This window comes from Hyperolius riggenbachi, chromosome 7 (genome assembly GCF_040937935.1).
Source record: "Hyperolius riggenbachi isolate aHypRig1 chromosome 7, aHypRig1.pri, whole genome shotgun sequence".
Classification (NCBI taxonomy): domain Eukaryota; kingdom Metazoa; phylum Chordata; class Amphibia; order Anura; family Hyperoliidae; genus Hyperolius; species Hyperolius riggenbachi.
The window spans coordinates 1086314-1109517 of NC_090652.1; the positions used below are offsets into that span (position 1 = coordinate 1086314).

The 23204-nt window shown below is 44.6% G+C and overlaps 1 protein-coding gene across 1 annotated transcript in view; it reads right to left on the bottom strand.

Annotated features, from left to right (window-relative positions):
* Positions 1 to 615: 615 nt before the first annotated feature.
* Positions 616 to 23204, bottom strand: part of CLCN7 (chloride voltage-gated channel 7) — a 224391-nt gene continuing 201802 nt past the window's right edge. The window contains exons 23-25 of the mRNA XM_068243464.1: positions 7125 to 7301; positions 2581 to 2661; positions 616 to 1543 (exon numbers count right to left, since the gene is read on the bottom strand). Coding sequence (XP_068099565.1) covers positions 1457 to 1543; positions 2581 to 2661; positions 7125 to 7301 — 345 coding nt within the window. The 3' untranslated portion in view covers positions 616 to 1456. The remainder of the gene's footprint in view (positions 1544 to 2580; positions 2662 to 7124; positions 7302 to 23204) is intronic.

Here is a 23204-nt window from a genome sequence, read left to right on the forward strand (position 1 = left end):
GTAGTCTGTTGCTCAGTATGGTCAGTGGAAGATGGAACGTAGTCTGTTGCTCAGTATGGTCAGTGGAAGATGGAGCGTAGTCCGTCGCTCAGTGTGGTCAGTGTAAGATGGAGCGTGGCCTGTCGCTCAGTGGAAGATGGGGTGTGGCTTGTCACTCAGTATGGTCAGTGGAAGATGGAGCGTAGTCCATCGCTCAGTGTGGTCAGTGTAAGATGGAGCGTGGCCTGTCGCTCAGTGGAAGATGGGGTGTGGCTTGTCACTCAGTATGGTCAGTGGAAGATGGAGCGTAGTCAGTCGCTCAGTGTGGTCACTGTAAGATGAAGAGTGGCCTGTCAGTGTGGTCAGTGGAAGATGGAACGTAGTCTGTTGCTCAGTATGGTCAGTGGAAGATGGAGCGTAGTCCGTCGCTCAGTGTGGTCAGTGTAAGATGGAGCGTGGCCTGTCGCTCAGTGGAAGATGGGGTGTGGCTTGTCACTCAGTATGGTCAGTGGAAGATGGAGCGTAGTCTGTTGCTCAGTATGGTCAGTGGAAGATGGGGTGTGGCTTGTTGCTCAGTGTGGTCAGTAGAAGCCCCGCCCCTCGCAGGCATGTGTGAATTTCTATACAAAAAACAAATTGTTAAAAATCAGGAGTTTAATAAATTCTTTGACAACACCGTCCTGGTGCAAATTCTAATATTCACGTCTAACATTATAAAAGCAGAAAAATCAATATGTATTCTCCATATGGAAAAGGGGGCCAATTAATGAAAGCTGGTAGGAAAAAGGGGAGCAGCAGCTTCTGAGGAGACATGGGGAGCTGATTGGCTGCTGTGGGTCAGGTGGTCTCCGGAGGTGGAGGAGCTGATTGGCCGCTGTGGGTCAGGTGGTCTCTGGAGGTGGAGGAGCTGATTGGCCGCTGTGGGTCAGGTGGTCTCCGGAGGTGGAGGAGCTGATTGGCCGCTGTGGGTCAGGTGGGCTCCTAGTCACACGAGGGGGGGGGGGCTAGCCCTGTTACTGATGTGTGACAGGATTGTAAAAATCTTTGCAAGTATCAATTAGATCTGACCAAAGTCAGCCACGGAAGTGGAGCTTGCCTCCTGCATTAAGTAGTTGCGTAACGGCGGCCATCTTGTATGGGCAGCCAATATCTGAGCACAGGACACATTGCGTCTTTGCTTCTGGGACGTTTCTAGGTTGTGCGTTAGGCTTGTAGGCGAGTGTAACAGCGGGGATGTTCCTGCAGGGGGGGATTTGGGAATGAGGGAGGGGGTATCGGCAGCAATTTGTAATATCCTAACAGTCCTTTCATGTCAGGACTGTAAAGCAATAGTGGGTATGACAGTAAAGGGCTCACAGCAGGGGCTGCCATTATCCCCCCCAGGCACAGGGGCCACACAACCCTCCAGGGCCCCCACAAGTTCATAGAACTGGTAACATCTGTTCTTAGAAACGGGCGAGTCTATAGAAAGCGGACATCACGTCTGGGCCAGACTCAGTTCCTCCAGACCGTTCTTCCCTATCCGATATCGGGCGAGATCTTTCCTGGTCACCAAGCCGACCACCTGCGGGACAAGACAGAGAGGCGGTTACAGTATCTGATCCACATATGGAGAAAATCACATGAGTGATACAGAGAACAACAGATCCCTGAGCTGCCAAGCCAAATGATCAGCAACAAGATGACACGCTGTACACACAATAGATTCCCGGCACAGGCTGCTCCTATCAGCCCCCCTCGGCTGTGTGTACCGGCCGGTAATTCTGAGTATTCAGGCAATCAAACAAGTATTCACAATCTGAGTGGGGTCCCCCCTAAGAGGGCGTCACACTGTGGGGGGGGGGGGGGGGGCTCTAGGCAACTGGTATTGTGTAACAGGAAGTAAATATGGCAGCCTCCATATCCCTCTCACTTCAGGGGTCTTGTAAAGAGACTCTGTAACAACATTTTCAGCCTTATTTCTTCTATCCTATAAGTTCCTATAGCTGTTCTAATGTGGGCTGGCTTACTGCAGCCTTTTCTAGTTGCACTGTCTCTGTAATATATCTAATCTTCTTTCCTTTGTCGAGCCTTGTCAGCTCAGAGAGGAATGTGCTGTAATAGGGAGAAGTTATGCACGCCTCCCCCACGCCCCCTGCAGGCTCTGTGTGTGTGCTGTGTGTATGAGTCACAGCCAGCGTTTCTGCTCACAGCCAGCCTGTCTGTGACCTTGTGAACAGCTGTGAGTGCAGAAAGATAAGTTCAAAGCCCAGACAAGCAGCCAAGGCAACAAGTGGGAGAAATATTACAGCAGTGAAGTCACGTTTGAGAGGAGCCTCTGCAAACAGGCACCTGCTCTGATGATGTATATCCTGTTTAGCGGCTGTCTTCATTGTTTTCAAAAACAATGAATAAAACAGTGATTTTATCACCAAGAAAGCAGCAGGAGGAGGGAAAATGTCACAGAGGGGGGCTAGGAGAAGACTACAAACAGGCTGGTATGTTTATTTATATAAGATTTTCACAGTATAGATTCTTTAAGACATTTCCAGCACATATAAGCACAGCGACACGTGGAAACGTGTGAATCTGACAGAAAACAACCTGAAATTCTGCACTTACTCTGTTGTGACTGTCCACCACGACCAGATGCCGGAGGCCGAGAGCCCGGAACAGCTTGAACACTCGCGGCAATGACGCCTCCTGCAGGAAGAGACACGCAATGACCAGAGCGAATACATCGGCAGCACATTATACTCTATATCTGCTCCAGCTATAACAGTCTCCAGCCGTGTGCAGAATGATCTGTGTACAAGTCTCTGCTGAGCGCATGTCCCCAGCACTACAACTATATCTGCTCCAGCTATAATCTCCTCCAGCCGTGTGCAGACTGATCTGTGTACAAGTCTCTGCTGAGCGCATGTCCCCAGCACTACAACTATATCTGCTCCAGCTATAATCTCCTCCAGCCGTGTGCAGACTGATCTGTGTACAAGTCTCTGCTGAGCACATGTCCCCAGCACTACAACTATATCTGCTCCCGCTATAATCCCCTCCAGCCGTGTGCAGACTGATCTGTGTACAAGTCTCTGCTGAGCGCATGCCCCAGCACTACAACTATATCTGCTCCCGCTATAATCCCCTCCAGCCGTGTGCAGACTGATCTGTGTACAAGTCTCTGCTGAGCACATGTCCCCAGCACTACAACTATATCTCCTCCAACTATAATCCCCTCCAGCCGTGTGCAGACTGATCTGTGTACAAGTCTCTGCTGAGCACATGTCCCCAGCACTACAACTATATCTCCTCCAACTATAATCCCCTCCAGCCGTGTGCAGACTGATCTGTGTACAAGTCTCTGCTGAGCACATGTCCCCAGCACTACAACTATATCTGCTCCAGCTATAATCTCCTCCAGCCATGTGCAGACTGATCTGTGTACAAGTCTCTGCTGAGCGCATGTCCCCAGCACTACAACTATATCTCCTCCAACTATAATCACCTCCAGCCGTGTGCAGACTGATCTGTGTACAAGTCTCTGCTGAGCACATGTCCCCAGCACTACAACTATATCTGCTCCAGCTATAATCTCCTCCAGCCATGTGCAGACTGATCTGTGTACAAGTCTCTGCTGAGCACATGTCCCCAGCACTACAACTATATCTGCTCCAGCTATAATCTCCTCCAGCCATGTGCAGACTGATCTGTGTACAAGTCTCTGCTGAGCGCATGCCCCAGCACTACAACAATTACTACTGATTAATGTGCCAACCTATTCCATGGCGCTGTACAGAGTGAGAAACAAACATGGGGTACATAATACAGACAATGAAGTACATCAACATACAAAATACTGAGTTAGTACAAAGTACAGAATAGGTTATAACAGTGACAGATTTAATATGAATAAAAGTGTAACAAAATCCAAGACATAAAAGGGTGAGAGAGCCCTGTCCTTGTGAGCTTACAATCTAAAGGAATGGGGGGGGGGGGGGGGGGGGACAAGAGTTGGGGTAATATACAACATTCATACCTACAGGCAGTGTGTTTTAGGGTTATCTGGTAGGAAGTACAACTTGGCCAGAGGTCAACAGGTGAACTGGGCTAAGGTAGCGCGTATGCTTGATGGAAAAGTGAGTTTTGAAGACAAGTTTAAAGATCTCAAAGGTTGGAGAGTGACAGATGTGTTATGGTAGAGGATTCCAGAGGAGGGGTGAAGCACGTGAGAAATCTTGTATACATGAATATGAGGAGGTAATTCAAGAGGAGGACAAGAGAAGATCATGTGCAGATCTGAGATTGCGATTGGGTTGGTATCTGGAGATTAGTGTGGAGATGTACCGGGGAGAGAGATAGTGGAGAGCTTTGTAGATTAGGGTTAGGAGTTTGAACTGGATCCTCTGGTTAATTGGCAGCCAGTGAAGAGCTTGACAGAGAGGAGCAGTAGAGGAAGAGCGAGAAGAGAGATGAAAGAGACGAGCAGCTGAGTTCAGTACCGACTGGAGCGGGGCCAGTTTGTTAGGCGGTAGTCCACAAAGTAGCACGTTGCAGTAGTCCAGACGGGAAATTATGAGAGCATGTATTAACATTTTAGTTGTGTCTTTAGTGAGAAAAGGACGGATGTGAGATATGTTTTTGAGTTGGAGATGGCAGGAGCTGGTTATGGAGTAAACATGAGGAATAAAAGAGAGAGATGAGTTGAATATTACCCCCAAGCACCGAGCTTTGGGAACTGAAGTTATGGGAGTGTTATTAACATTTACAGTTACTTCAGGCAGAGAGGTGGCCAGAGGTGGTGGAAGGACGATTAGTTCCGTTTTACTCATATTAAGTTTTAGGAAGCGAGAGGACATGAAGGAGGATATAGCAGACAAGCAGTCAGGAACACGTTTGAGGAAAGAGTTAAGGTCTGGGGCAGAGAGGTACAGTTGTGTATCGTCTGCATACAGGTGGTATTGAAACCCGAATGAGTTGATTAAGTCACCAAGACCATGCATGTAGATGGAAAAGAGGAAGGGACCGAGGACAGAGCCTTGGGGAACCCCGACAGACAAAGCATGAGGAGAAGAGATCTGATCTGAGTAGGAGACTGTGAACGACCTTCCAGAGAGGTAGGAAGATAACCATGTGAGAGCAAGACCCTTTATTCCGACATTTGAAAGTATTTGTAGGAGTAAGGTGTGGTCAACCGTATCAAATGCTGATGACAGGTCAAGAAGGATGAGTATGGAGAAGTGACCTTTGGATTTAGCTGTAAGAAGATCATTGGCCACTTTGGTAAGGGCTGTTTCCGTGGAGTGGTTGGAGCGAAAGCCAGACTGGAACTGATCAAGTAGGGAGTTATCCTTGTATAAGGGAGAGACAGACTGGCACCAGATGTGAATGGGTGGGTGCTGGGTTCACCGGATTGCGTACTCCATAATCAACGTGCTCTCCAGAGCATACACTTGAGCAATGGACAATGAGGAGAAAATGGAGGCACGGTTGAAAAAATAGAAATACCTTTTAATCCACGGTGTGCTGACACGCGGGGTACAGTGGGGGTGAGGGGATGCCTGACAGCTGTTTCGCTAAAAAAGCTTCCTCAGAGGCAAAGATTGGGAACCCAATCCCAATCTTTGCCTCTGAGGAAGCTTTTTTAGCGAAACAGCTGTCAGGCATCCCCTCACCCCCACTGTACCCCGCGTGTCAGCACACCGTGGATTAAAAGGTATTTCTATTTTTTCAACCGTGCCTCCATTTTCTCCTCATTGTCCATTGCTCAAGTAGGGAGTTAGCAGATAAATACTGACTTAGTTCAGCATGTATATGGTGATCAAGTAATTTGGATGTGAATGGGAGAAGTGACACTGGGCGGTAGTTAGCGAGTGCAGTGGGATCTAGACATTGGTACATAATACAGAAATGGCAGACACAGCAATTACAGTGACAAACATGATGAATAAAATGGAGGTTCCAAGACACAAAAAGAGCAGAGAACCCTGCCCTTGTGAGCTTCAGTCTTAAGGTGGCCACTAACGATCCAATTTATATTGAAAAATTGTTTGAGCGATCAGAAATTCTGATCGGAAGTGAAATCATTCACTTCACCATCAACGAACCAATCTTTGCTTCCTATCTATCACACCCAACAAGAAAATCCAAATTTTGATTGGCGAACATTCAGACAACTGTTTTTATAATTGTTCATAATCGATTGTGCCCATCAACTGAGATTATTTACAACCAATCCGATCAGAATTTTTAATCACTCAAACAATTTTTCGCTAGAAATTGAACTGTCAGTGGCCACATTTAGGAAAATTGGGAGGGGGGAGTAAGAACGACAAGAGGTTGGGTAGTGAAGATCGCTAGGGCTCTCTGCCCAGCTGCGCCAATCATACCGTCAGACGTCAAATTAAAGACTAAAAGCAACAAGTGGCAACAATACAGAGGAACATACATGGTGTGGGGTGACTGACCTGTGGCACGGTGTACGGTGTGGGGTGACTGACCTGCGGCACGGTGTACGGTGTGGGGTGACTGACCTGTGGCACGGTGTACGGCGTGGGGTGACTGACCTGCGGCACGGTGTACAGTGTGGGGTGACTGACCTGTGGCACGGTGTACGGCGTGGGGTGACTGACCTGTGGCACGGTGTACAGTGTGGGGTGACTGACCTGCGGCAGAGTGTACGGCGTGGGGTGACTGACCTGCGGCACGTTGTACGGCGTTGGGTGTCTGACCTGCAGCACAGTGTACAGCGTGGGGTGACTGACCTGCGGCACGGTGTACGGCGTGGGGTGACTGACCCGTGGCATGGTGTACGGTGTTGGTTGACTGACCTGTGGCACGGTGTATGGTGACTGACCAGTGGCACGGTGTATGGTGACTGACCTGTGGCACGGTGTACAGCGCGGGGTGACTGACCTGTGGCATGGTGTACGGCGTGGGGTGACTGACCTGTGGCACAGTGTACGGTGTTGGTTGACTGACCTGTGGCACGGTGTATGGTGCCTGACCTGTGGCACGGTGAACAGCGCGGGGTGACTGACCTGTGGCATAGTGAACGGTGCGGGGTGACGGACCTGTGGCATGGTGTACGGCGTGGGGTGACTGACCTGTGGCATGGTGTACGGCGTGGGGAGACCGACCTGTGGCACGGTGTACGGTGTGGGGTGACTGACCTGTGGCACGGTGTACGGTGTGGGGTTCATGAATTCCGTGACATCCATCAGACAGTCGCGCTCGTCCTGAGATACGTGGATGGACTGGATCGGGGGGAAGCGGGGGTAGGCGTCCCGGAAGTCTTTCAGCTTCAAACGTCTCTGAATAAGACTGAGGTTTTCTCGCTCTACAAACACCTGAGGGGAGAGGAGGGAAGAAGAGTCAGTGAATGGCGGAGAAGAAACTACAGCCAAGAAGAACAAGCATGCCTTCTTCACCAAATACCCTTTCATGGCAAAACACTGAAGATGTGACACTGTGACGGTGTTAATATTGTATGGTATCGTCTCATGGGACAGCACTGCAGATGTGACGCTGTGATACAATGTAAAGCAGTCAGTGTACAGCTTGTATAACAGTGTAATATTGTATGATATCTTCTCATGGGACAGCACTGCAGATGTGACACTGTGATACAATGTAAAGCAGTCAGTGTACAGCTTGTATAACAGTGTAAATATTGTATGATATCTTCTCATGGGACAGCACTGCAGATGTGACGCTGCGATACAATGTAAAGCAGTCAGTGTACAGCTTGTATAACAGTGTAAATATTGTATGATATCGTCTCATGGGACAGCACTGCAGATGTGACGCTGTGACACAATGTAAAGCAGTCAGTGTACAGCTTGTATAACAGTGTAAATATTGTATGATATCTTCTCATGGGACAGCACTGCAGATGTGACGCTGTGATACAATGTAAAGCAGTCAGTGTACAGCTTGTATAACAGTGTAATATTGTATGATATCTTCTCATGGGACAGCACTGCAGATGTGACGCTGTGATACAATGTAAAGCAGTCAGTGTACAGCTTGTATAACAGTGTAAATATTGTATGATATCTTCTCATGGGACAACACTGCAGATGTGACGCTGTGATACAATGTAAAGCAGTCAGTGTACAGCTTGTATAACAGTGTAATATTGTATGATATCTTCTCATGGGACAGCACTGCAGATGTGACGCTGTGACACAATGTAAAGCAGTCAGTGTACAGCTTGTATAACAGTGTAATATTGTATATCTTCTCATGGGACAACACTGCAGATGTGATGCTGTGATACAATGTAAAGCAGTCAGTGTACAGCTTGTATAACAGTGTAAATATTGTATGATATCTTCTCATGGGACAACACTGCAGATGTGACGCTGTGATACAATGTAAAGCAGTCAGTGTACAGCTTGTATAACAGTGTAATGTTGTATGATATCTTCTCATGGGACAGCACTGCAGATGTGACGCTGTGATACAATGTAAAGCAGTCAGTGTACAGCTTGTATAACAGTGTAATATTGTATGATATCTTCTCATGGGACAACACTGCAGATGTGACGCTGTGATACAATGTAAAGCAGTCAGTGTACAGCTTGTATAACAGTGTAATATTGTATGATATCTTCTCATGGGACAGCACTGCAGATGTGACACTGTGATACAATGTAAAGCAGTCAGTGTACAGCTTGTATAACAGTGTAATATTGTATGATATCTTCTCATGGGACAACACTGCAGATTTGTGATACAATGTAAAGCAGTCGGTGTACAGCTTGTATAACAGTGTAATATTGTATGATATCTTCTCATGAGACAGCACTGCAGTTATGACACTGTGATGCAATGTAAAGCAGTCAGTGTACAGCTAGTATAACAGTGTAAATATTGTTTGATATCTTCTCATGGGACAGCACTGCAGATGTGACGCTGTGATACAATGTAAAGCAGTCAGTGTACAGCTTGTACAACAGTGTAATATTGTATGATATCTTCTCATGGGACAACACTGCAGATGTGACACTGTGATACAATGTAAAGCAGTCAGTGTACAGCTTGTATAACAGTGTAATATTGTATGATATCTTCTCATGGGACAGCACTGCAGATGTGACAATGTAAAGCAGTCAGTGTACAGCTTGTATAACAGTGTAATATTGTATGATATCTTCTCATGGGACAACACTGCACATGTGACACTATGATACAATGTAAAACAGGCAGTGTACAGCTTGTATAACAGTGTAAATATTGTATGATATCTTCTCATGGGACAGCACTGCAGATGTGACACTGTGATACAATGTAAAGCAGTCAGTGTGCAGCTTGTATAACAGTGTAAATATTGTATGATATCTTCTCATGGGACAGCACTGCAGATGTGGCACTGTGATACAATGTAAAGCAGTCAGTGTACAGCTTGTATAACAGTGTAATATTGTATGATATCTTCTCATGGGACAACACTGCAGATGTGACACTGTGATACAATGTAAAGCAGTCAGTGTACAGCTTGTATAACAGTGTAATATTGTATGATATCTTCTCATGGGACAACACTGCAGATGTGACACTGTGATACAATGTAAAGCAGTCAGTGTACAGCTTGTATAACAGTGTAAATATTGTATGATATCTTCTCATGGGACAGCCCTGCAGATGTGACACTGTGATACAATGTAAAGCAGTCAGTGTACAGCTTGTATAACAGTGTAAATATTGTATGATACCTTCTCATGGGACAGCACTGCAGATGTGACGCTGTGATACAATGTAAAGCAGTCAGTGTACAGCTTGTATAACAGTGTAATATTGTATGATATCTTCTCATGGGACAGCACTGCAGATGTGACACTGTGATACAATGTAAAGCAGTCAGTGTACAGCTTGTATAACAGTGTAATATTGTATGATATCTTCTCATGGGACAACACTGCAGATGTGACACTGTGATACAATGTAAAGCAGTCAGTGTACAGCTTGTATAACAGTGTAATATTGTATGATATCTTCTCATGGGACAGCACTGCAGATGTGACAATGTAAAGCAGTCAGTGTACAGCTTGTATAACAGTGTAATATTGTATGATATCTTCTCATGGGACAACACTGCACATGTGACACTATGATACAATGTAAAACAGTCAGTGTACAGCTTGTATAACAGTGTAAATATTGTATGATATCTTCTCATGGGACAGCACTGCAGATGTGACGCTGTGATACAATGTAAAGCAGTCAGTGTACAGCTTGTATAACAGTGTAATATTGTATGATATCTTCTCATGGGACAGCACTGCAGATGTGACACTGTGATACAATGTAAAGCAGTCAGTGTGCAGCTTGTATAACAGTGTAAATATTGTATGATATCTTCTCATGGGACAGCACTGCAGATGTGACGCTGTGATACAATGTAAAGCAGTCAGTGTACAGCTTGTATAACAGTGTAATATTGTATGATATCTTCTCATGGGACAACACTGCAGATGTGACACTGTGATACAATGTAAAGCAGTCAGTGTACAGCTTGTATAACAGTGTAAATATTGTATGATATCTTCTCATGGGACAGCACTGCAGATGTGACGCTGTGAAACAATGTAAAGCAGTCAGTGTACAGCTTGTATAACAGTGTAAATATTGTATGATATCTTCTCATGGGACAGCACTGCAGATGTGACACTGATACAATGTAAAGCAGTCAGTGTACAGCTTGTATAACAGTGTAATATTGTATGATATCTTCTCATGGGACAACACTGCAGATGCGACACTGTGATACAATGTAAAGCAGTCAGTGTACAGCTTGTATAACAGTGTAAATATTGTATGATATCTTCTCATGGGACAGCACTGCAGATGTGACACTGTGATACAATGTAAAGCAGTCAGTGTACAGCTTGTATAACAGTGTAATATTGTATGATATTTTCTCATGGGACAACACTGCAGATGTGATGCTGTGATACAATGTAAAACAGTCAGTGTGCAGCTTGTATAACAGTGTAAATATTGTATGATATCTTCTCATGGGACAGCACTGCAGATGTGACACTGTGATACAATGTAAAGCAGTCAGTGTACAGCTTGTATAACAGTGTAAATATTGTATGATATCTTCTCATGGGACAGCCCTGCAGATGTGACACTGTGATACAATGTAAAGCAGTCAGTGTACAGCTGGTATAACAGTGTAATATTGTATGATATCTTCTCATGGGACAGCACTGCAGATGTGACACTGTGATACAATGTAAAGCAGTCAGTGTACAGCTTGTATAACAGTGTAATATTGTATGATATCTTCTCATGGGACAGCACTGCAGATGTGACGCTGTGATACAATGTAAAGCAGTCAGTGTACAGCTTGTATAACAGTGTAATATTGTATGATATCTTCTCATGGGACAGCACTGCAGATGTGACGCTGTGATACAATGTAAAGCAGTCAGTGTACAGCTTGTATAACAGTGTAATATTGTATGATATCTTCTCATGGGACAGCACAGCAGATGTGACGCTGTGATACAATGTAAAGCAGTCAGTGTACAGCTTGTATAACAGTGTAATATTGTATGATATCTTCTCGTGGGAAAGCACTGCAGATGTGACACTGTGATACAATGTAAAGCAGTCAGTGTACAGCTTGTATAAAAGTGTAATATTGTATGATATCTTCTCATGGGACAGCACTGCAGATTTGTGATACAATGTAAAGCAGTCGGTGTACAGCTTGTATAACAGTGTAATATTGTATGATATCTTCTCATGGGACAGCACTGCAGATGTGACTCTGTGATACAATATAAAGCAGTCAGTGTACAGCTTGTATAACAGTGTAATATTGTATGATATCTTCTCATGGGACAGCACTGCAGATGTGACGCTGTGATACAATGTAAAGCAGTCAGTGTACAGCTTGTATAACAGTGTAATATTGTATGATATCTTCTCATGGGACAGCACTGCAGATGTGACACTGATACAATGTAAAGCAGTCAGTGTACAGCTTGTATAACAGTGTAATATTGTATGATATCTTCTCATGGGACAGCACTGCAGATGTGACGCTGTGATACAATGTAAAGCAGTCAGTGTAGAGCTTGTATAACAGAGTAATATTGTATGATATCTTCTCATGGGACAGCACTGCAGATGTGACGCTGTGATACAATGTAAAGCAGTCAGTGTACAGCTTGTATAACAGTGTAATATTGTATGATATCTTCTCATGGGACAGCACTGCAGATGTGACGCTGTGATACAATGTAAAGCAGTCAGTGTACAGCTTGTATAACAGTGTAAATAGTGTATGATATCTTCTCATGGGACCGCACTGCAGATGTGACGCTGTGATACAATGTAAAGCAGTCAGTGTACAGCTTGTATAACAGTGTAAATAGTGTATGATATCTTCTCATGGGACAGCACTGCAGATGTGACACTGTGATACAATGTAAAGCAGTCAGTGTACAGCTTGTATAACAGTGTATATAGTGTATGATATCTTCTCATGGGACCGCACTGCAGATGTGACGCTGTGATACAATGTAAAGCAGTCAGTGTACAGCTTGTATAACAGTGTAAATAGTGTATGATATCTTCTCATGGGACAGCACTGCAGATGTGACGCTGTGATACGATGTAAAGCAGTCAGTGTACAGCTTGTATAACAGTGTAAATATTGTATGATATCTTCTCATGGGACAGCACTGCAGATGTGACGCTGTGATACAATGTAAAGCAGTCAGTGTACAGCTTGTATAACAGTGTAAATAGTGTATGATATCTTCTCATGGGACAGCACTGCAGATGTGACGCTGTGATACAATGTAAAGCAGTCAGTGTACAGCTTGTATAACAGTGTAAATATTGTATGATATCTTCTTATGGGACAGCACTGCAGATGTGACACTGTGATACAATGTAAAGCAGTCAGTGTGCAGCTTGTATAACAGTGTAAATATTGTATGATATCTTCTCATGGGACAGCACTGCAGATGTGACGCTGTGATACAATGTAAAGCAGTCAGTGTACAGCTTGTATAACAGTGTAATATTGTATGATATCTTCTCATGGGACAACACTCCAGATGTGACACTGTGATACAATGTAAAGCAGTCAGTGTACAGCTTGTATAACAGTGTAAATATTGTATGATATCTTCTCATGGGACAGCACTGCAGATGTTACGCTGTGAAACAATGTAAAGCAGTCAGTGTACAGCTTCTATAACAGTGTAAATATTGTATGATATCTTCTCATGGGACAGCACTGTAGATGTGACGCTGTGATACAATGTAAAGCAGTCAGTGTACAGCTTGTATAACAGTGTAATATTGTATGATATCTTCTCATGGGACAGCACTGCAGATGTGACACTGTGATACAATGTAAAGCAGTCAGTGTACAGCTTGTATAACAGTGTAATATTGTATGACATCTTCTCATGGGACAGCACTGTAGATGTGACACTGTGATACAATGTAAAGCAGTCAGTGTACAGCTTGTATAACAGTGTAATATTGTATGATATCTTATCAGGAGGTCTGGTAGTCGGGCCGGCCGACTTCGGGTCGTCTTCTAAGGGTCGTTTTCAAAGGGTGGAAATTAACCAGAATTTACCAGAATTCAAATTATGATTCAACTACACCTGCACATGCACCCTCAATCAATTAATCGGCAAATTCCCTGACTGATCATCTTTATCTTCTTCTCCTCACAGGTATGTTTCATCTCTAATCTGACCTGCACTCAATTTGAAACAGATTCCTGCTGCATCCATCTGCTGTGTATGTTTCATCTCTAATCTGACCTGCACTCAATTTGAAACCGATTCCTGCTGCTTCCATCTGCTGTGTATGTTTCATCTCTAATCTGACCTGCACTCAATTTGAAACCGATTCCTGCTGCATCCATCTGCTGTGTATGTTTCATCTCTAATCTGACCTGCACTCAATTTGAAACCGATTCCTGCTGCATCCATCTGCTGTGTATGTTTCATCTCTAATCTGACCTGCACTCAATTTGAAACCGATTCCTGCTGCATCCATCTGCTGTGTATGTTTCATCTCTAATCTGACCTGCACTCAATTTGAAACCGATTCCTGCTGCATCCATCTGCTGTGTATGTTTCATCTCTAATCTGACCTGCACTCAATTTGAAACCGATTCCTGCTGCATCCATCTGCTGTGTATGTTTCATCTCTAATCTGACCTGCACTCAATTTGAAACCGATTCCTGCTGCATCCATCTGCTGTGTATGTTTCATCTCTAATCTGACCTGCACTCAATTTGAAACCGATTCCTGCTGCATCCATCTGCTGTGTATGTTTCATCTGTAATCTGACCTGCACTCAATTTGAAACCGATTCCTGCTGCATCCATCTGCTGTGTATGTTTCATCTCTAATCTGACCTGCACTCAATTTGAAACCGATTCCTGCTGCATCCATCTGCTGTGTATGTTTCATCTCTAATCTGACCTGCACTCAATTTGAAACCGATTCCTGCTGCATCCATCTGCTGTGTATGTTTCATCTCTAATCTGACCTGCACTCAATTTGAAACCGATTCCTACTGCATCCATCTGCTGTGTATGTTTCATCTCTAATATATTACATGTGGCTCATTTCTGCTGTCCTGCTCTGCTTTTCATATTAGTAGCGTCTAAGTAACATATTTACATTGTAATTTACTACTTGCTATTGAAATTCTGGCTTTTGTTTCACACTGCTGGCCTATCTGTAATTTCAAACAAAGTTGTAACACCTACAAGCTTGTTTGATTTGCAGGAGACTATAGTGGCCCTCCCCCCTGCTTAATTGCAAATCGTCTGCCAGACCATCCTGATTACTCATTTGCTCTGATGCTGTGTGTATATCAGGAGGTCTGGTAGTCGGGCCGGCCGACTTCGGGTCGTCTTCTAAGGGTGGAAATTAACCAGAATTTACCACAATTCAACAGCAATTCAGCAGAAATCAGCATTACACCAAGGTAACTTCCTCAATCTTTTAGCCTCACCTGCATTCCTGATCACTATCCAAACCTCACACACATTGCTTCCTCTCTCCTACTCCATGCATCTTCCACCGTTCTCTACACATCTACCTCTGTCCAAACCACTGCCAGCCTCCTCTCCACACAACGTAATGCACCCCTTCCCCCCAGTCCTTTCTCTGGCTCACCCACACTTCACCCACCATATTCCTACCAACCCTTTGCCACCCCTCCACCACTACCACATGCTATTCCTCCACCTGCTTCTCCAGCTGGTCCCAGTGCTTTCTCCCTCCATCCTCAACCCACCCATCCCTAGACCCCCACTGGTCTCCAAACTCCCAGCCAACCCCCTTCCAGCCCCTCCACACTCCTCTTGCATCCGCAGACCACACCATAATAATCTCATTCCCATCCATACAACCCCCAGGCACTCTCTCCCTCTGTTTTGTGGTCTATGGAATGCCAGATCTGTCCGCAACAAGCTCACATCCATCCATGAGCTCTTCCTCTCTAAATCCCTCACCTTCCTCGCCCTCACAGAGACATGGCTCACCCCCTCTGACTGTACCGCAGCCGCTGCTCTCTCCTATGGGGGACTGCATCTCAGTCACACCCCCAGACCTGACAACAGGTCTGGAGGAGGAGTGGGTCTGCTTCTCTCCGCACCCTGCACCTTCCGGGTCCTATCACCGCCCCCTTCCCTGCACTTCTCATCCTTCGAGGCCCACGTAATCCGCCTGTACCAACCTCTCCCAGCCATCATTGCGGTCCTATATCACCCCCCATCTGCTCCAACTTCACTCTTCCTGGACAACCTGGCCTCCTGGCTCCCCCACATCCTGTCATCTGACCTCCCCACCATCATACTCGGGGATTTCAACTTACCTATCGATGAGCCTATCTCCACTGCTGCTAAGCAGCTACTCTCCCTCACCAAATCCCTTGGTCTCTCTCAGCACACAAATTCCACCACCCACCGCGCTGGTCATACTCTTGACCTCATATTCTCAAAGTCCACCTCCCTCAGCAACCTGGACATCGCACCTTTCCCTATCTCTGACCATCACCTCCTCACCTTCACTATCTCCCCACCAACAACTTCTCTCCCCACCCCTCAGCCTGGTCGATGGCAGAGAGACCTACGTAATCTCAGCCCAAATGTCCTAGCAAGTCCCCTTCTCTCCCTCTCCTCCCACCTACCCACCCTAACATGCCCCAATGAAGCGGCTGCACAATATAACCTTGCCCTCTCATCTGCTTTAGATCAAGCTGCCCCCTCAATCTTCCGCCCTATCAAGCCCCCCAACCCCCAACCCTGGCACAACACCCACACACGTAACCTCAGGAAAGAAACTCGAGCAGCCGAACGGAAATGGAGGAAATCACATCTCAATGCTGACTTCCTAGATTACAAGGCCAAACTGTTACTCTTCCACACTGCCCTCTCTGAGGCTAAACAAAGGTACTTTGCAGCACTGATTGGAACCCAAGCTTCCAACCCTCGACAGCTTTTTGCTACCTTCAATTCCCTCCTCAACCCCACTCCTCCCCCTCCCAGCTCCTCCCTCTCAGCCAATGACCTTGCCAACCACTTCACCACTAAAATTGCAACAATACGCAATGAAATTTCCCTCCTCCATCCCTCCCTTACCAATGCGTCTCAGGTTGTCCCCTTGCCTTCCCTCCCAGCGACTCCCTTGTCTCATCCACCCCTCGCCTCTTTTGCTCCTGCCACCATTGATGAAGTCAGCCTGCTGCTAGTGGCTTCCCCCCCCACATCCTCTCCCTGTGATCCGGTACCCGCGAATACTCTTCGTCCCCACTTCCCTGCCCTGGCCCCAGTCCTCACCTCCTTGTTCAATCTCTCCCTTTCCACAGGCATCTTCCCCAAAGCATTCAAACAGGCCACTGTGCTTCCCCTGCTGAAAAAACCCTCACTCGACCCATCCCTACCCTCAAACTACCGCCCAATCTCCCTCCTTCCCTATGCTTCTAAACTCCTCGAACGCCTAGTCCACCAGCGCATTACCCAATACATCAACACCAATACCCTACTTGACCCCCTACAGTCTGGATTCCGACCTGCGCACTCAACTGAAACAGCCCTCGCCAAGGTGGTCAACGACCTTACCCTTGCCAAGGCCAAAGGCAGTTATTCCATCCTGCTCCTCCTTGACCTCTCTGCAGCATTTGACACTGTTGACCACTCCCTCCTCCTCCAATCGCTACAGTCCATGGGCATCCATGGGCTTGCCTTGGCCTGGATCTCCTCCTACCTATCCAATCGCTCCTTCACCACTTCCTTCAATGGCTCCTCCTCAACTCCTGCCCCCCTTTCAGTTGGGGTCCCCCAGGGCTCTGTTCTAGGCCCCCTTCTTTTCTCCATATACACTTCCTCAATTGGCAAGCTTATCTCCTCCCTGGGCTTCAATTACCACCTTTATGCAGATGACACTCAGATTTACCTCCATACCCCCGATCTCTCAGCCACCACCATAAACAAGGTCTCCTCGTGTCTCTCAGCAATTTCCTCCTGGATGTCAGCTAGGTTCCTAAAGCTTAACCTAGACAAAACTGAGCTCCTGATCTTTCCACCCCATGCTGCTGCACCCATCCCAGGTTTCCACCTCACAATCGACAACACAACCATTCTCCCTACCTCCCAGGCCCGCTGCCTGGGTGTCACCTTGGACTCTGACCTCTCCTTCATCCCACACATCCAAAACATCACAAGAGCCTGCAATTTCCACCTCCGTAATATCTCCAAGATCCGCCCATTCTTAACCCCGGACACGACCAAACTGCTCATCCATGCCCTCATCATCTCCCGCCTTGATTACTGTAACTCACTCCTTTCTGGCCTCCCCCTGAAACGCACTACCCCCCTTCAATCAGTGATGAACGCGGCTGCAAGACTCATCCATTCTTCGCACCGCTCTGCATCCACATCTCCCCTTTGTGAATCCCTGCACTGGCTCCCTATCCATCTCAGGATAAGTTTCAAGATTCTAAGCCTGGCGTATAAATCTGTGCACAAAACATGCCCTACCTACATCTCGGAGCTTGTTCACAAGTATACACCAGGTCGCCCCCTCCGTTCCTCCAACGACCTTCGCCTCACCACTCCGTGCATTTCACACTCCCATGCCCGCCTGCAGGATTTCTCAAGAGCTGCCCCCACCCTCTGGAATGCCCTTCCACCACCCATCAGACTTGCTCCCTCTTTCAACACATTCAAGCAAGCCCTCAAAACCCACCTCTTTATGATGGCCTACCCACCTCCTACCACACAGTAACTCTCTAAGGAATATTTACCAGCCCCCCCTAGTGTTTCCACCCCTCCCTTTAGATTGTAAGCCTCTGGCAGGGTCCTCCACTCCCTAGTGTAATCTACAGGATCATGTGCTCCTGTCCTATGACAGCCTGTACTTGTATTACTGGGCCTACCTAACCAGCCCATATTGCATGATCATGTATTTTGTACAATTTGTATGTATAACTTTGTTCTATGTGTATAACCCTATGTATGTCATCCTTGTATCATTGTATATATTTATTGTCCAGCGCTGCGTAATATGTTGGCGCTTTATAAATACAATAAATAATAATAATAATAATAATATCTTCTCATGGGACAGCACTGCAGATGTGACACTGATACAATGTAAATCAGTCAGTGTACAGCTTGTATAACAGTGTAATATTGTATGATATCTTCTCATGGGACAACACTGCAGATGTGAAGCTGTGACACAATGTAAAGCAGTCAGTGTACAGTTTGTATAACAGTATAAATATTGTATGGTATCTTCTCATGGGACAACACTGCAGATGTGACACTGTGATACAATGTAAAGCAGTCAGTGTACAGCTTGTATAACAGTGTAATATTGTATGATATCTTCTCATGGGACAGCACTGCAGATGTGACACTGTGATACAATGTAAAGCAGTCAGTGTACAGCTTGTATAACAGTGTAATATTGTATGATATTTTCTCATGGGACAACACTGCAGATGTGATGCTGTGATACAATGTAAAGCAGTCAGTGTGCAGCTTGTATAACAGTGTAAATATTGTATGATATCTTCTCATGGGACAGCACTGCAGATGTGACACTGTGATACAATGTAAAGCAGTCAGTGTACAGCTTGTATAACAGTGTAATATTGTATGATATCTTCTCATGGGACAGCACAGCAGATGTGACGCTGTAATACAATGTAAAGCAGTCAGTGTACAGCTTGTATAACAGTGTAATATTGTATGATATCTTCTCATGGGACAGCACTGCAGATTTGTGATACAATGTAAAGCAGTCGGTGTACAGCTTGTATAACAGTGTAATATTGTATGATATCTTCTCATGGGACAGCACAGCAGATGTGACGCTGTGATACAATGTAAAGCAGTCAGTGTACAGCTCGTATAACAGTGTAATATTGTATGATATCTTCTCATGGGACAACACTGCAGATGTGACACTGTGATACAATGTAAAGCAGTCAGTGTACAGCTTGTATAACTGTGTAATATTGTATGATATCTCCTCATGGGACAGCACTGCAGATGTGACGCTGTGATACAATGTAAAGCAGTCAGTGTACAGCTTGTATAACAGTGTAAATATTGTATGATATCTTCTCATGGGATAACACTGCAGATGTGACACTGTGACACAATGTAAAGCAGTCAGTGTACAGCTTGTACAACAGTATAAATATTGTATGATATCTTCTCATGGGACAGCACTGCAGATGTGACACTGTGATACAATGTAAAGCAGTCAGTGTACAGCTTGTATAACAGTGTAAATATTGTATGATATCTTCTCATGGGACAGCACTGCAGATGTGACACTGTGATACAATGTAAAGCAGTCAGTGTACAGCTTGTATAACAGTGTAATATTGTATGATATCTTCTCATGGGACAGCACTGCAGATGTGACACTGTGATACAATGTAAAGCAGTCAGTGTACAGCTTGTACAACAGTGTAAATATTGTATGATATCTTCTCATGGGACAACACTGCAGATGTGACACTGTGATACAATGTAAAGCAGTCAGTGTACAGCTTGTATAACAGTGTAAATATTGTATGATATCTTCTCATGGGATAACACTGCAGATGTGACACTGTGACACAATGTAAAGCAGTCAGTGTACAGCTTGTACAACAGTATAAATATTGTATGATATCTTCTCATGGGACAGCACTGCAGATGTGACGCTGTGATACAATGTAAAGCAGTCAGTGTACAGCTTGTATAATAGTGTAAATATTGTATGATATCTTCTCATGGGACAGCACTGCAGATGTGACACTGTGATACAATGTAAAGCAGTCAGTGTACAGCTTGTATAATAGTGTAATATTGTATGATATCTTCTCATGGGACAGCACTGCAGATGTGACACTGTGATACAATGTAAAGCAGTCAGTGTACAGCTTGTATAATAGTGTAATATTGTATGATATCTTCTCATGGGACCGCACTGCAGATGTGACGCTGTGACACAATGTAAAGCAGTCAGTGTACAGCTTGTATAACAGTGTAATATTGTATGATATCTTCTCATGGGACAGCACTGCAGATGTGACACTGTGATACAATGTAAAGCAGTCAGTGTACAGCTTGTACAACAGTGTAAATATTGTATGATATCTTCTCATGGGATAACACTGCAGATGTGACACTGTGATACAATGTAAAGCAGTCAGTGTACAGCTTGTATAACAGTGTAATATTGTATGATATCTTCTCATGGGACAGCACTGCAGATGTGACACTGTGATACAATGTAAAGCAGTCAGTGTACAGCTTGTACAACAGTGTAAATATTGTATGATATCTTCTCATGGGACAACACTGCAGATGTGACACTGTGATACAATGTAAAGCAGTCAGTGTACAGCTTGTATAACAGTGTAAATATTGTATGATATCTTCTCATGGGATAACACTGCAGATGTGACACTGTGACACAATGTAAAGCAGTCAGTGTACAGCTTGTACAACAGTATAAATATTGTATGATATCTTCTCATGGGACAGCACTGCAGATGTGACACTGTGATACAATGTAAAGCAGTCAGTGTACAGCTTGTATAACAGTGTAAATATTGTATGATATCTTCTCATGGGACAGCACTGCAGATGTGACGCTGTGATACAATGTAAAGCAGTCAGTGTACAGCTTGTATAACAGTGTAATATTGTATGATATCTTCTCATGGGACAGCACTGCAGATGTGACACTGTGACACAATGTAAAGCAGTCAGTGTACAGCTTGTATAACAGTGTAAATATTGTATGATATCTTCTCATGGGACAGCACTGCAGATGTGACACTGTGATACAATGTAAAGCAGTCAGTGTACAGCTTGTACAACAGTATAAATATTGTATGAGATCTTCTCATGTGACAGCACTGCAGATGTGACACTGTGATACAATGTAAAGCAGTCAGTGTACAGCTTGTATAACAGTGTAAATATTGTATGATATCTTCTCATGGGACAACACTGCAGATGTGACACTGTGATACAATGTAAAGCAGTCAGTGTACAGCTTGTATAACAGTGTAAATATTGTATGATATCTTCTCATGGGACAGCACTGCAGATGTGACACTGTGATACAATGTAAAGCAGTCAGTGTACAGCTTGTATAACAGTGTAAATATTGTATGATATCTTCTCATGGGACAGCACTGCAGATGTGACGCTGTGATACAATGTAAAGCAGTCAGTGTACAGCTTGTATAACAGTGTAATATTGTACGATATCTTCTCATGGGACAGCACTGCAGATGTGACGCTGTGATACAATGTAAAGCAGTCAGTGTACAGCTTGTATAACAGTGTAAATATTGTATGATATCTTCTCTTGGGACAACATTGCAGATGTGATGCTGTGATACAATGTAAAGCAGTCAGTGTACAGCTTGTATAACAGTGTAAATATTGTATATCATCTCATGGGACAACACTGCAGATGTGACGCTGTGATACAATGTAAAGCAGTCAGTGTACAGCTTGTCTAACATTGTAATATTGTATGATATCTTCTCATGGGACAACACTGCAGATGTGAAGCTGTGACACAATGTAAAGCAGTCAGTGTACAGCTTGTATAACAGTGTAATATTGTATGATATCTTCTCATGGGACAGCACTGCAGATGTGACGCTGTGATACAATGTAAAGCAGTCAGTGTACAGCTTGTATAACAGTGTAATATTGTATGATATCTTCTCATGGGACAGCACTGCAGGTGTGATGCTGTGATACAATGTAAAGCAGTCAGTGTACAGCTTGTATAACAGTGTAAATATTGTACGATATCTTCTCATGGGACAGCACTGCAGATGTGACGCTGTGATACAATGTAAAGCAGTCAGTGTACAGCTTGTATAACAGTGTAATATTGTATGATATCTTCTCATGGGACAACACTGCAGATGTGATGCTGTGATACAATGTAAAGCAGTCAGTGTACAGCTTGTATAACAGTGTAATATTGTATGATATCTTCTCATGGGACAACACTGCAGATGTGACACTGTGATACAATGTAAAGCAGTCAGTGTACAGCTTGTATAACAGTGTAATATTGTATGATATCTTCTCATGGGACAACAATGCAGATGTGACGCTGTGATACAATGTAAAGCAGTCAGTGTACAGCTTGTGTAACAGTGTAAATATTGTATGATATCTTCTCATGGGACAACACTGTAGATGTGACACTGTGATACAATGTAAAGCAGTCAGTGTACAGCTTGTATAACAGTGTAAATATTGTATGATATCATCTCATGGGACAACACTGCAGATGTGACGCTGTGATGCAATGTAAAGCAGTCAGTGTACAGCTTGTATAACATTGTAATATTGTATGATATCTTCTCATGGGACAACACTGCAGATGTGACGCTGTGATACAATGTAAAGCAGTCAGTGTACAGCTTGTATAACAGTGTAAATATTGTATGATATCTTCTCATGGGACAACACTGCAGATGTGACACTGTGATACAATGTAAAGCAGTCAGTGTACAGCTTGTATAACAGTGTAATATTGTATGATATCTTCTCATGGGACAGCACTGCAGATGTGACGCTGTGGTACAATGTAAAGCAGTCAGTGTACAGCTTGTATAACAGTGTAAATATTGTATGATATCTTCTCATGGGACAACACTGCAGATGTGACACTGTGAAACAATGTAAAGCAGTCAGTGTACA